This window comes from Biomphalaria glabrata, chromosome 12, assembly GCF_947242115.1.
Source record: "Biomphalaria glabrata chromosome 12, xgBioGlab47.1, whole genome shotgun sequence".
Classification (NCBI taxonomy): Eukaryota; Metazoa; Mollusca; class Gastropoda; family Planorbidae; genus Biomphalaria; species Biomphalaria glabrata.
This window is the reverse complement of record NC_074722.1, coordinates 21,083,009-21,098,930: the sequence shown is the minus strand read 5'-3', so window position 1 is coordinate 21,098,930 and position 15,922 is coordinate 21,083,009. Positions and strand designations below refer to the sequence as shown.

The 15,922-nt window shown below is 35.6% G+C and overlaps 2 protein-coding genes and 1 long non-coding RNA gene across 8 annotated transcripts in view; 2 read left to right on the top strand and 1 right to left on the bottom strand.

Moving 5' to 3' along the window:
* LOC129922068 (uncharacterized) overlaps nucleotides 1-15,344 on the top strand; it is a 94,957-nt gene extending 79,613 nt beyond the window's left edge. Inside the window, exon 2 of the mRNA XM_056006401.1 lies at nucleotides 14,386-15,344. Coding sequence (XP_055862376.1) covers nucleotides 14,604-15,119 — 516 coding nt within the window. The 5' untranslated portion in view covers nucleotides 14,386-14,603 and the 3' untranslated portion in view covers nucleotides 15,120-15,344. The remainder of the gene's footprint in view (nucleotides 1-14,385) is intronic.
* The window catches only part of LOC106069841 (lysophospholipase D GDPD1-like), a 256,943-nt gene that overhangs the window by 227,196 nt on the left and 13,825 nt on the right, over nucleotides 1-15,922 (top strand). For all 6 annotated transcript variants that reach the window (XM_056006398.1, XM_056006396.1, XM_056006399.1 and 3 more), the window contains 2 exons: nucleotides 2,997-3,059; nucleotides 3,172-3,223. In XM_056006398.1, the coding sequence (XP_055862373.1) occupies nucleotides 2,997-3,059; nucleotides 3,172-3,223 (115 nt within the window). The remainder of the gene's footprint in view (nucleotides 1-2,996; nucleotides 3,060-3,171; nucleotides 3,224-15,922) is intronic.
* LOC129922069 (uncharacterized) lies at nucleotides 5,045-13,095 on the bottom strand. Its single transcript, XR_008774072.1, has 2 exons — nucleotides 10,889-13,095; nucleotides 5,045-5,538 (listed from the first exon to the last, which is right to left on the bottom strand). It is a non-coding gene; the product is annotated as an uncharacterized LOC129922069 (long non-coding RNA).

Below are 15,922 nucleotides of genomic sequence, written 5' to 3'. Positions count from 1 at the left end.
TGGGGCTGCGTAGCCATGGAAAATACTGCATTCCTCATTACTCTTCGGACTCGAAGACAAGCCTTATTATTATTATTTTGCTGGTGAAATATTACCATGTGTTCATGCTTCGGTGTCTATTGTCCCGTACCAAAAGAATAAAAGGTTTGAATTCAGAGTTTTCCTTCTCCTAGGTGGGTAGCCAGCCATGGCTAACGAGCCCCTCCTGCCCGAAGCTTACTGGTTAAGGCGCCATGGGAAAGGCTTCGGGAGTCAACCCTGAGGAAAAATCAGGAGCTGGCGACCCTAAGGCAGTTTGCAGCACTCAGTGCTACGCTCTGGGAGAACCTGCGACGCCGCTGACCGCAAACTGTATCGGCACTGCCGTTCCTTTGGATACATCAGCTGCGTGGAGAGGGGGGAACTGATGTGTGGGCAACATCGTTCCAACCACAGCTTATGCCCAGGCATTCATCTCATTTCCATGAGATGATCCATAGTCGCTGCGCGACTGAAGGAGGCCATACTAATATATATGTTGGTGAACTTTGTCAAAAGCCTTGGAAAAATCTAATAAGATACGTTATCAACTTCCCCTGAAAATGATACGTCAATCAATATTATGCTTCCTAGGTATGTGAAGTGGTCTACCACGTTAAGGGGATGTTTATGTTTAGTGTTAATGGAACATCAATGCAAGACACTAGTTATGAACAAATAATAATTAATTTTACTATCAGGCTGGACAATTTTTTTATTCTATAAGATACCTTATTAATTGTTTTTATCTAATATCTAATAATATTGCATTTAATTTCAATTCACATAATATCTTTATAAGAAAAAAAGTCATTCCATTAAGTACATTACAAAAATGTAAGTTTGTCGATGTACTTCATCGACAAAGTTTTTACTTCATAACTTTTTTATTTTTCATTGAACTTAAGTAAGATTTTCATATATTATAATTCTAGTATGATAGCTTTTATACAAGAGTTTGTTTACTAAACAAAATGGCCGCCGTTGCCATAACAACAACATTTTCAAACAATTTTTCTACATTTTTTATAGGGTGCTCAATTAGTACTCATACCTAACATTCCTGTTTAATATCATTGGATTTGAAGCACTAATAAAAAATATAGTCTCCAAGTGATTCCACTACCCTTAAGGAGATATCCATTTACGGGGATCTTTGGGGCTGATGCGAATTCGTTGACTGCTCCGACTTTTTTTCCAAAAATTGATTTGATGAATCCTTCTTTAGAATACTAACGCAATATTAAGTCTTTCTGTCATTTTATTTTATTAAAAGAAAAAAATAGTTCATGTTTTACCCTTTATTATTACGGGATAATGCAGAAGGTGCATGCAATAATTTGGATAGAGGGAACAACTGGAATAGGATAGAGGTATAATCATTTATTGAAATCCAAATAGTTATCATGGTGTGGGTTTTTCAATTATACATTTAAATGTGAATTTATTACTATTATTATTATTATTACTATTTTTAAACAAACATTTTGTTAGCGGCCCCCGAAAGGGAAAAAGACGCTATTAGTTTTGTGCGAAATGTCTGTCCGTCCGTCCATCTGTCCGTCTGTCCCGTTTAGATCTCGTAAACTAGAAAAGATATTGAAAATCGGACATCACAATATTTTAGAGTATTTTAGACCATTCAAAGTTCTGATGCAACGGCTACTTTTTTTTTCTGAAAGCGAAAAATCTAATTTTTAAAATGAGTTATGCAAGCAGTTTTTTAAAGAGAAAAAGCTAATTAGTATGCATTACAAGTTAGACCTAATTTAAAAAGAACAGTAATCTTGTAAACTTCATTTTTGTGAACTTTTTTTTATTGCGGAAATTTTTATTTTTTTTTGAGGATTCGAATAAGACATTGAGCCTTTTCAAAACAATTAGATCAATTATAAGACATCAGTTAGGCCAGGGGAGGCGCGGTGGCTGAGCGGTAAAGCGCTTGGCTTCCGAACCGAGGGTCCCAGGTTCGAATCCTGGTGAAGACTGGGATTTTCAACTTTGGAATCTTTGGGCGCCTCTGAGTCCACTCAGCTCTAATGGGTACCTGACATTAGTTGGGGAAGAGTAACGGCGGTTGGTCGTTGTGCTGGCTACATGACACCGTTAACCGTAGGCCACAAAAACAGATGAACTTTACATCATCTGCCCTATAGACCACAAGGTCTGAAAGGTGAACTAGTTAGGCCAGATTCACATCTAGCTTTACATTCACTTTCACCTATCCTTTGATCTGCGGGACCGTTGGGGCACTACACAAGTTCTGTTAACCTTCTTTCTCCATTCTTATCTCTCATTTGTCTTGGATATAATTTCATTCGGATGTTCTTTCTGAAAATAGTGAAGCCTGCCTGGGTAGACCACTTCGGGGGCCGATTTTAAGTTTGTGTTTCCACACAAACTGTCTTTTGTAACCTTGTTGTATGTTAATAATGTAATTCTTAGTTATGAAGTACACTATTAGTTTTATAAAGATTGTTAAAACTATTAACAGCGCAGGAAAATGAAAGAATACAAATATTATTGAAAGTGTCATATATAGATTCTTGAGAAATTATGTTTTTGTTGGTTCTTATTTGGTTGTCCGTGTAAGGGAATGATAATTTATTGGAAATATTGCCATAAATGACTTTTTTTTAATGGGCGTTCGATATATATTTAAATTGTCCAATAAGGACGGTGTTACGGTCGTAGTGCATCATGGTGTGAATAACAAACAGTGCGAATTAGGGTATTGAATGGAAGGGAGGTTAAACATTAGGATCCAGGAAATTATGGACATGAAAAGAGTTGCCAATATTATGTTACCATTCTTTATATGAATATTCAAGTGTTTATAAATTAAAACCTGAGATTGTATGTTTATTTTGATGAGTATTTTATCTTAACAGCAAATAGAAGCATTGTGTGCAGTCATCTAAACTCTGAGTAGATTTATACATTCAAATTAACTAGATTGTTTTTTTTTTAAATTGCAGTCAAGAATTGATTGACATGCCTCTTAGTAGAAAGGCAAAATTTGTTTTCTGGATAATGGACAAGTAAGATTTCGTTGTTTATTAAAATTTATTAAAAAAAATAAATACACAATAATTTTTCAGTAATTTTGTTTTCATGTTTCATTTAAATAATTTATTCCTTTCATTTATATAGGCTTTTAATCCGACCATCTTTAATCAAACATTTAGATGACCGAGGTATACAGGTAAATAAAATCTTATTTTCAGTTTTTATTTTTTTCACATATTTAAAAGCATACAATGAAATTATTACTAAACCATGATTTTTAAAAACTATTTTAATGAATGAACATTCAAGCCATTTTTTGTTTAATTATCTAAAGTAATAGAGTTTCAGAGAATCATTTGGCGTTACGTTTAACTTGAAAACAAACTGAATAACCCATGGGCATAGCCAGTGGGGTTTTCGGAATTAACCCCCCCCCCAAAAGAAATCGCAGAGGGGTCGGCTGGAATTTTGTAACTTTTTTTGCTTTTATTTGGTTTATTTTTGGTGAGATTTTAATGTTAAACCATCACTTGCCCCAGCGTAGCCAATGGGGGGGGGGGGTGTTAGAGATTAAAATCCCCCTCCAGGGGTTTTGAGGTTATAACCCCTTTTGCATGGTCGCCCGCAGGATTTTTTGCAACCTTTAACTCAAAGTCCTAGCCTCATCTTTCATGTTACGGAGATATTAAAGAAAAGAACAGCCCCCCCCCCTCCATTCCGGCTCCCATACCTATTAAGTGTACAGTAAATACTTCTTTGTCATGGAATAATAAAAAATAAGAAACTAAAAACGTAAACAAAGTATTTAATGTACACATTGTTCTGTGAGGCCCGTGCTTCCCTACGTTTGATCAAACAAAAGATGGCGATGAACGCTTATCGTTCAGTTCTGGTATTCTTCTTTGCATTGAAGCTCTTGCATCGTTTTAGGATGAAGACAAAACAAGTTGAATTGACCATATTATTGCTCGAAAAGCGAGACGAAATGAAGAAACTAAGGTATCAAGATACGTAGTGTAAAGCCGTGTTCTGTAATAACTCCTGATATCCAAACATGTGGTTTTTGCTCGGTGTGTCTATCGACTGCGAACTCTCGGCAGCATCAACTCAATATGTGGTATCAAGTGTTTCTGCCAGCAGTCTCGCCTTCCTCGAGATGCCATTTCTGACCTGTTCCTCAGCAGTGTCAAGCTTGTTCTTGATTATGTCATTAATGTGACTTATGATGTGCTGTTGAGCGGCCAGTTGGATAGACTGCAACGTCAGGGAAACTGGTTCAAGAACACATGAATCATTGACGACAATTATAGCACAAATCAGAAACACAAGAGGAGGAGGCTTTTACTAAACATATGCAGTTTGTCTGGTTTCATTTGCAGTCGTTATTTTAAGATCCGCCAAACAAAGATCTCAAAGTTGAACCTTAAAGCGCGAATGGATTCGTATTTCTCAGTCCATTGTATCTCACACAAAAGAGATAAATTTAGCACCAACGTTCTCGCATGGGACTGTTACGGAAGAAGAAAACTAGCCATCACGGGCAACCTTGGCCGAGTAGTTTGTCCATGTCTAGAGTCAAGAGTGTACATAATGTATTCGCTGACAATGACATGCTGTGCCTCTCCCTCTGAATCAAAGGAACAAAAACAATGAAGTCGAATCAGGGCCTGCCTTATGTTACTGCAACCAATGTGTTGCAGTAGGTCCCACACTTTCATAAATTATTAAATTAAACCATCATTAATTATATTCAAGGATATCTGAAATGGCAAAATATTCGAAAAAGACCAGGAAATCTCCTGAAATTATTAAAATCTACTGAAAAATAGACGAAATTGTCATTTTGGGGTGTCAATCAATTGTGATGTTGCTAGTTCAGGCTGTCTTGAAGTCAACCAATTACTCTGCAATCGTTTGGGTGTAATTGTCCGGGTGTATTACGTGCAGTTGAACTACAACACAAACAAGAACTGGCACATCTATTTTAACTAGTGAAGAGATGTAGTCGACTCTGATGAACTATTCAACATGTATTTATTATGATAAAAGGGCCACAGTAGAAGTCTCTGTCACTAAACACGTCGTTACCCTGGAATGTTCTATCGCTAACTGATTTTCCGGTCTCTAACCCAACATATCCCAAACGTCACTAGTCCCGTTCAATATGCGTCTACTATGGTGCGTCGCTAAATAACTAAAATAACTAACCTATATAAATAAGGTGTCTAACAGATTCCTCCCCCCCTTGAAAAAAAAATATGTCAATATTTTTCCACTACTGTCAAGTCTTACAAGGGCATTTTCAATTTAAGGGGAAGACCACAAACATAAAATCTTGATCTCTTCATCTTGACATCTTCATCTTGACAGTTCCTCATATTCATGTCAATGTTCATAACAGTTCATAACATTCCAGAATCATCTTCATTGGTACATAGTTCATCATGGAGGAAAATGTGGCATCTTATGGGCACGTCCTATACATCTCAAATGTTCTTCACTGGCAGTAATCTGATAAAATACAATATTTCAAAAAAACAATTATAAACTTTATTTACACATTCAATAAATTTTTTCTTACCACCCTTTTATACGCTTTTGTCCATTTTTCTTTTATACTCACCCTTTTCCATAGAACTAACTTTCGTCAATGATATATGAAATGATTCACACAAAAAAAAATATCCATACTTACTTTTAAATGCTTAACATCAACTTTACTTATCTCCCTTTTCATAACATATAAATGGTGTCAATATATTAATATATATTACATAATCAATATAATCATAGTTTATTTACAAAACTGTTTCACTTCAATGTCATTCTAGACAATAAATCAGCTACAATATTCACAGCTCCACTAATAGCTTTCACTTCAAATTTATACTCCTGTAGTGCTAAGAACCATCTATAAACACGACTGTTTTTCATGCTCTTTTGTTGTATATACTGAATAGGTTTATGATCAGTTAATAATATGAATTTCCTTCCTATTAAATAGCTCTCTAGCTTAGTAATTACCCATATTACAGCTAAGGCTTCTCTTTCAATGACACTATATTTTTTCTCTGCCTCTGACAATTTTCTACTTACATATAATATAGGATGTAAGTTATCATAGTTCTGCATTAAACAACCACCAATAGCATTACCAGATGCATCAGTTGTGACATAAAATATTTTGTCTTTATCAGGTAGTCTTAATATTAGTTCATGACTAAAAACATCTTTAATTCTGTCAATAGCTTTCACACATTCCTCATTACAGACTACTTTTTGAGGTTTTCCTTTTTTAAGTAAGTCATTTAATGGATTCACTATTTCTGCTAAGTTCTTTATAAACTTTCTGTAATAATTTACTATTCCCAATATGCTTTTAATTTGTCTTTTTGTTGTAGGTATTTCAATATTAAGTACTTTCTTTATGTTATCTTCAATAGGGCTAATCATGTTGTTATTTACTTTATGTCCTAAGAAAATTATTTCCTCCAATCCTATTTCTACTTTTTCTGCTTGAATTGTAAGTCCACTTTCTTTTATTATTTTGAATACTTCTTTTACATCTACCAAATGTTCCTCCCAACTATTATTAAAAATACATATGTCATCCAAATAGCAAATAACATTTTCTTTGTTTCCAATTATCATGTTCATCATTCTATTAAATGTGGCAGGTGCATTTACTAATCCAAAACTCATATAATTCCATTGAAAAATACCATATGGTGTCACAAATGCTGTGTAAGGTTTAGCATTTTCTGTTAAAGGTATTTGCCAATAACCTTTAGTTAAATCTAATTTAGTAAAAAATTTTGCTCCATTTAATTTATGTAAAATATCCTCTATATTTGGCATTGGATATGGGTCAAATTCTGTGATGTTGTTAAGTTTCCTATAATCAATACATAACCTTATATCTCCATTCTTCTTTTTGGCTATCACAATTGGTGAAGCATAAGGAGATGTTGATGGCTCAATTATACCTGATTCTAGTAAATTGTCTATTTCTTTCTTTACTTTGTCTTGTAAATGTAGCGGTATTCTATATGGCTTAAGCTTGATAGGTTTTGAGTCTGTTACTTTAATGTCATGTTTAATAATATTAGTTTTTCCTGGTATGCTGGAAAAAATTTCTTTGTATTCATGTATTATTTTAGTTATATCTTTTGACTTTTCCTTAGTTAAATTATTAAGATTAATCTTTTGCCAAGTTTGATTCTCTTTTGTTTCTATTACAGGTATTTCCTTAATATCATTTTCATTGTGATTTTCATTTGTTATTATCATCAAACATTCTTCTCTTTCTGAAAATGTATTTTCTATTTCCTCCTGAATGTTTTGTATCAACTCATCTTCTCTATCATGATACAGTTTCAAATTATTTATGTGATATGTTTTAACTTTCCCATTTATTTCAATTTGATAATTCACATCACTAATTTGCTTTATCACCTTAAATGGACCTTTCCATTGTTTACCAATTTTATTTTTCAGGTCATTTATCAATATTAATACATTGTTTCCTACTTCTAGTGTTTTCAATTGTCTTTTCTTATTTAGATTCTCATGAGCACTTTGTTTGTACTTCTTATTGTTGTTATATGCTTGAGTCCATATTTCTTTCAATTCTGTTGTGATTGTTGTTTCACTGTCATTATTTAATTTATTCTCATTGCTTATTAGATTTTCTTTAAAAACATCTAATTCATCTCTGGGTTTTCTTCCATGTATTATTTCATATGGTGAAAATTGTGTTGCTTCATGGATGTTGTTTCTATGAGCAAATAGTACATAGTTAATGTAATGATCCCACTTGTTCTGATTATTCTGAATTATCTTTGTTAGTGATCTTTTTAATGATCCACCATATCGTTCACATAAACCGTTACTCTCCGGGTGGTAAACCGAAGAGTATATGTGTTGTATATTGTATTGTTTAGTCCATTTCTTAAATTGTTCTGACTTAAACTGAGATCCCTGATCACTCAATATAATTTTAGGTATACCATGTCTTGTAATTACTTTTTGAGTTATGGCATTAATGATATTCTCTGCACTTGTATTTGATAATGGGATTGCCTCTGGGTATCTACTAAACATGTCTATTACTGTTAGAATGTATTTGTTATTATTTTCAGTTTGAATTAAAGGACCTATTAAATCAATAGATACTTTCTGAAATGGTGCTGTAGGTTCATCCATTTCTTGAATAGGTGCTTTATTCACTAGACTTTTGTTAGATCTCTTTTGACATATGTCACATGAGTTTATGTATTTGTTGATTGTTGCTTTCATTTTGGGCCAAAATACTTGTTTTGACAAATTCCTATAACATTTCTTTACTCCCCTATGTGCTGCTAAATTATTATCATGTGTCATGATTAAAACATCTTTCCAATATTTCTGTGGTAAGACAAGTTGTTTTATTTTCTTGTTATCATTACTTATTTGTCTAAACAATATTTTATTCTCTATACAAAATTTCTCCATTGGATTATTATTGTTTTTATCTGATATTCTTGAATAAATTTTCCCAATAATATTGTCATTCATTTGTTCTAATGCAAATGTGGGTGTTGTTTCTTTTTCACTTTGAGATATTTGTGTTTCAAGACTATTTTGTGTTTCATTTTCTATCTCTTTTTCCTTAACATCTGTATTTTCTATTTGTATTACATTACTGGTTTGTTTTTCTTTATCATTACTAATTACATTTATTGTATTTTCCTGTTTCTCATCTTTTTTATCCATTGATCTTGTTATTATCATACTTGTTATATTTTGTGTTTCTATGTTTTCATGATTTTGTCTTATGTTTTTGTATTTGTTTTGCCAGTCTTCTAATTCTTTTCTTGAACATTCTTTAACTCCTTTTATGTTTCCTACTAACATATCATATCTCATTTCTGGTATTGCAATGCCATCACAATAACCAGTGAAAAATGGGGTTTCAATGTATACCCTTATAGCTTTAAATTCCCTTACGGTGCCATCTGCTAATTCTACTTTCCTAGTAAACCCTTTATACCAATGAGGTTTGACAAATTTAGTTTTTACTGCCAAAGTGTTACAACCTGAATCCCTGATTAATTCCACCGGAATTCTATCTACAAACCCTGGGTACACTGCAAAATTGTTCCTATTTCCTTCCATGAAATATATCCTATCTGTACCTTTGTTTTTGTATTCCCTACTGTAACTTCTATTTCTATAATTTCCCCTGTCATTCCTATCTCTACTCCTATATCTACTGTTATTTTGTTCATTGTGTCTATTTCTACTTCCAGACCTACTATTCCCTCTTCTACAGTTAGCTGCTATATGACCTTTTCCTTGACATTTAAAACAAGTTATTTCACTATATTTTCTATTTCCACTATTTGATCTGTTTCTATTTCTACTTCTATCAACATTTTCTTTGGTGTATCCTATTAAATCTACTTTGCTCTTATCCCTATCAGAAAATGGTTTATTTGGATAGGCATTTTTGTATACTCTCATTATTTCTGTTATTTCATCTATAGTTTTTGGGTTTCTTTCTTTAATAAAAGATTGTAACTGAGGATCACATTTATTTACAAAGTTGTCCACTAGAATAAAATTTTTTAATCCCTCATAAGAGTTATTCACTTTTTCTAATTTTACCCACTTATTGAAGAAATCCTTTTCCATATTAATGGTAGTTTGGGGTTCTATTTCTAATGATGGTATATTGTCAAAATATTTCTTTCTAAAAGTTGTAGCATTATGACCATAGGCATTCAATAATTCTCTTTTTAAAACTTGATAACTATCATCAATATGATGGTCATGATTTTGGCATATTGTTAGAGCTTGACCATGAACAAAGTCTATCAGTATTTCAGACCATTCTTCTTCAGGCATATTAAATGTAGACATTTTTGCCTCATATCTTTTCAGGAAATCACCAATGTCATCCTTCTGTTCATCAAAACTTTGTATTTTTCTCTTTAGCCATGTCTGTGAATTAGGGTTGTCTCTTTGAGTGGTATAATTATTTGAGTTATTTGTGTTATTTCCTTGTTCAGTTTGGGCTCTGGCTTGTGCTGCATCCAATCTCATCTTCTCCATTTTAGCTTCATGTTCTCTAATTTTTTCTCTCTCCTTGTCTTGCCTATCTTGGTCCTCTTTTTGTTTCTCATATTCTTCCTTTCTGATCCTTTCTTGCCTCTCTATCTCTTGTCTTTGATGTTCTTCTTGTCTTTCTATCTCTTCTTTTTCCCTTCTTATTTTATCTTGACGTTCCATTTCTTCCCTCACAACTTGCTGTACATAAGCGGCTAAGTCTTTTCCTTTTAACTCCATGGCCTTTCCATCCTGCATAGCTGTTTCCTTAACCTCCTTAAGGTCCACATATGATGATGTAGCCATTGTGTTTTATATTTTATATATATTTTTCCTTAGCCTATATTGGTTATGGCTATACTTTAAAAGTTTTTACACACTTTTATACCAGTTTTAAGTGTTATGTCTCTATCTATAGATTTAGTAAATGTGTAAATCTAGTCTGAGTTATTATGGTTATATTCAAATCTGTATATTAGGTCCAGTATTACACACAAATTTAAATCTAGTATATTATAGTATGTATAATAATACTATTTAGATCTATAGTTATCAAGAGCACTATGACTTTTAGATCTAGTATGAATAACTATGATCAATTTTAAAATCTGGTATGACTGAAGTCACAGTGAAGTGTCTTAGAGTAAATTCAAGGACTGTCTAGAGTCTAGATCTAGAGTAGATTATGGTTCTATTTAACCATACGAAACAAATATGTGTATACAGTGTCAAATATATCTTCAACAAGATATATATATCTAGAATGTACTACCTTCATTCATCTTCAACTTAATAATATTTCAAAGTAGAGTCTAGATAATTAAATTGTACCAAAGAGATGTACAACAATTTGCAGATCTAAATTTAGCCAGACGACAGTGTTTGACTACATAGCCAGTTTCGGCATTATTCTCATGGCAAAATCATATTTGATTTTAACCGCTCAAACTAAAATTATTTTAGTCTGATTCACAGTAAAAGAATCCTACCCGCACTTTCTATCATTAAGTGAAAAAAAAATACAGATCTAATTAAATTAATAAAAATAAATAATTTAAAATAATATAAACAAATGAAATAATTAAATGAGACTATCACTATGGGTTGGGATGTGACAATATGGCACACAATGATAACGTCACGAAGTAACCAGGCAACAACGGATATGACGTTTGCACAAACAAAACAAATTACAACCCTAAACGTATAATATAGCTTTTCATCTAAATTACGTCTTCTACCCCGACGGGTTTTAAGGCGCACCACCTGATTTTACTCAGGCTAACGTACCAAATTTAGACAAAATCTATTTCTAAGGGCAATCTAAACATATACTAATAAGAAAAATGGCACTTAGCTTTTGATAAGAAAGATCCCTTTGTTCGGACTCCCGAATATGTTAGATCACAACAAATTCCACTGCCTCTCTTCCAGTTCTGACTCTGTTCTCCGGTGCTACCAGTATCCCACGTAATGCCACAGATGTCCTGATATGCCACAGCAAAATGTTCCAGTTTCTTCGACGACTGTTGATGACCGTATGTGTAGTTCCGACGACCTTGTGTACACAGTTACTGACGAATAGGTTAACGGTTCTTCTGGCGATGACTTGACTTGTGTAGACGACTACTGACAAATAACAGTCTCTTGACGACAACTTGATCTGGACGACTGACGAATAACGAATTTCTTGACGATGACTTGATCTGGGCTGACGAATAACGGTTCTCTAAAATAGTTCACTGCTTCTGCTGCTACTCTGGTAGTACGACGAAGTTTGCTGTTGTACTCTGCTTCACTAGACCAAACTGTCCAATGTAGACTAGGTGAGACCAAGGTCACCTCCGACGACGTTCCGTTATACGACTAACGGTTTTCAACGAGATTAAGTGGATGTAGCTGTTTCCACAACTGCAATATCAACAAGTCTAGATATGGTCTAGACCGACGAATACTAGATATATCAATGTTCAGTACTGATAAAGATTACTTCACTAACCTTCCAAAGGTTAAACACAGTGACCGTTATAAACGTGGCAAGCAACCGGTTCAATGAGCAAACTGCTCCACAAGAATCTCTCCAAGGGTAAGACGACAGAGCGATTTCGATTTAGTTAGCTACCAAACTTGTAGTACTCACAATACTTCTGACAGCGGGTAAACTGTCCTTCTCGAAACTGACGAGGTAAAACTTGATACTCAATGTGGCTCCTATGACGAAGAAAAAATATGTCCAACAGGTTCACTAACGATCTCTCACCCGTTATGAATGAACGGTTTCTCTGGCTGTAGGTCGATTCAGCATATGAAGATCAGGCGTTGCGATGATTACGGTCCTGACGAAGGTCACCCTGAGTTAACGGCTCGTTGAACGTGCGATCAAACAGGCGATGACTGTATGTAGATCTAGAACAAAGTCACTCTGCGATACTGCTGTGTTCAGCCGTACTCCGATGAAATCTTATATCTTCGAGTGCACGACCCTCACCTGAGTAAACGTTCTGCTTCGAAGTCCGGTTCGATGTTCAGCTTCATCAGGGGTCCGGCTTCGAGGTTCGGTTCGATGTTCGGCTTCAACAGGGGTCCGGCTTCGAGGTTCGGGGTCGCCACTGTGATGTTGCTAGTTCAGGCTGTCTTGAAGTCAACCAATTACTCTGCAATCGTTTGGGTGTAATTGTCCGGGTGTATTACGTGCAGTTGAACTACAACACAAACAAGAACTGGCACATCTATTTTAACTAGTGAAGAGATGTAGTCGACTCTGATGAACTATTCAACATGTATTTATTATGATAAAAGGGCCACAGTAGAAGTCTCTGTCACTAAACACGTCGTTACCCTGGAATGTTCTATCGCTAACTGATTTTCCGGTCTCTAACCCAACATATCCCAAACGTCACTAGTCCCGTTCAATATGCGTCTACTATGGTGCGTCGCTAAATAACTAAAATAACTAACCTATATAAATAAGGTGTCTAACACAATAAGAAAAACACCCCACGCCAACCCCCCCCCCCCCCTCATAATTGTCAGCTTTCATTTAATAAAAATGTAATAATAAATTATCTGCAAATGAAAACAAATCATCACGACTAACTTGCTATAGAATATTTGACACCCTTTATACTATTAAGCGAAGAATTGAAAGAATATAATAAACATTTTCCGAAAGAATGAAGGGTCAGAATGTAAAAAAGATTAATCAAGTATACACAATAGTGTCACACACACACACACACACACACACACATACATACATACATACATATATATATATATATATATATATATACATATATATATATATATATATGTATATATATATATATGTTTGGATTAAGTGACTTGCGCTGGAATTTGGATTAAAGTGAGGAGGATTCGCGCAACACGTCGACCTCACTCTCTCGCCCTAAAGCCCGTCCTTTTCCGGAAGCAAGCAAGAATCCAAATTCCAGTGCAAGTCACTTGTCCCCCCCCCCCCCAACACAAGCCCTCAGCCCCCTGGATGACAAAGTGGTAATCATCGAACCACGATGGACGAACTATATATATATATATATATCATGGGCGTAGCCAGGATTTCATTTCAAGGGGGGCTGCGGGGATTCACCCCGCCCTTACATGTAAAGGGGTCTGAGGGAACGCAGTGAGCTTCCCAACAGTGTTGGTGGCGAAGCTCCACCGCCAGACACTATTTCCGGTATTTAAAACACAAAAAAATGCATATTCTGAGATATCTACTATCTATTAACCTGCTATTAAAAAAAATTAGTTCATAAACCTAATTTGTTATTCTTACTTAGGACTAAGATCCTCCCGCGCCGTTCGCGCATTGGGTGGCAAGATGTCTCACTGGCAATGTCTGAAGCCTCTTCCCACCTGGTGTCCACTGCTCTGAGGTCCTCCATAAAATTGTGGCGCAAAGTTATGCTATTGTTATAAACCTGGTGATGACACAGATGGGGGTAGTGCTGTGAGTGTTTTTAGCCTACCCAAATCGCCCCAGTCCAGGGCAGGACGAGCGGTCAACCTTGACCAGTGACAGTACAAACCAGTTCGGCAAGGACCAGTGTCGTAAATATTACGCACGCAAGTCACGGCGAATGTAATCAAGCGAGTGGTCAAGCGACGTTCCATGCGTTTCTAGAAGGCCAGTAGAGACCCTATATAAGAGCGAGTGTGTTTGAGTCAAGACACTTCACGACACTTCACGTTACCTCGCAATGTGACCAGTAGGAGGCGAAGTTAGAAACAGCACAGCGTGTGAAGTCAGGCGGAGCAAGGCTAGGTTTTTGGACAGTTAGTGTAATGTTTTTGCCGTTTGTACAGTGTTGTAATGTATTTGAAATTAAATTGCTACTGTTACTTTGGAGCCCTGAGGTGTGAGGTTCTTTAAGTTCATTGTGTCGTGTGGTGCAGTTTGAAGAGAGCCTGGATAGTAGGAGAGATATGTTACAACTGTTGTCAGAAGTGGGATCGGATCTACTATGGCTCGTCTAAAACTTCTGTATGAATTTGAAATGAAAGAACTGAGGCGAGATTTCTGTGATCGAGGGCTGAAGGCAATCGGAAAGAAGGAAACCTTGCAAGCACGCCTTAGAGAAGAACTAATTGAAGAAGGTGAAGAACCGAACACCTACCTGTTCAAGGTAGAACCCGATGTAAGAGAGCTATTGATCACCTTTCAAGAACAGATGTTGGCTGGCTTCCAGAATGTGATCAACGGTGACTTACAGAAAGAGACAGAGGAAGAAGAAAGAGAACACGTCTACATTGCAACTGAAGCTTGTGCTGCAGACGTACCTGACATGAGTGCCCCCATCAGCCAGATAGAACAAGACAACGTTGTGTCTTACCCCAAGCCTGTAGCTGAGGACATTAAAGACATCTGTCAATTTACCAGTGCTGATGAGATTAACTCAAATCCTGACGGCTGCACCCAGATGTTTGGCACGAACTTCACGTGTCGAGCTATTACACTATTATGTCCCTGTTCCTCGTAATGGCCTCCATGTCATCATAACTCTTGGTATGCGTAATTCATTTTGTCGGAAAACATGTCTCGCAAACCTTATGCGGCGCTCTGTCACAACCTCACTAAGTTGTCGACTCCCAGTTCGGCATAGGATTTCCATGATTGAGACCCGGTCTCTAAAATCCGTCTTCGCCATTTTTGTTGAGCCACGTTTAGTCTTTTTTTAAATTTCGGCAGATGACTTCCATGTTATTCACTGCACTTTGTTAATGGAGCCCAGCGACTGGTAGAAATTTGTAACCTATCTTGGCTCAGATTTTGGAATTTGGTGACTGTAGTTGGCTTTAGATTTTATATCGAAAAAGAAAGTTTTATCGTCAAAACATCTGTTGGGGGGAAGGGGGTTAAACTAAAAAATGTCTGGATTTTTGTTTAAACAACTAAAAAACAAAATTAGCTACGCTCATAGAATTTGGTAACTAGATTGTTTTAGAATAATATTGAACTATATGTAGGGAAATTTTAAACTCAAAACCATCTGGAGGGGTTTTAAACTTAAAGCCCTCTGGTGATTGGGGGGGGGGGGGGTTTGAGTTTAACCCCCCCACCACCACCTTGGCTACGTAAATAGAATTTTGAGTGTGTAATTTGCTTTTTTTATATTGAAGAGGTGGTTTTTATCTTCAAACCCCGCTGGAGTGAGGTTTGAAACACATAACCCCTCTTCGCTATGCTCATATAATCTGGTGACTGATGTATGCTTTAGTCTTATTTTGAAGATGGGGTTTTATCGTAAAAATAATTTCGTAGGGGGTTTTAAAATCAAAATTT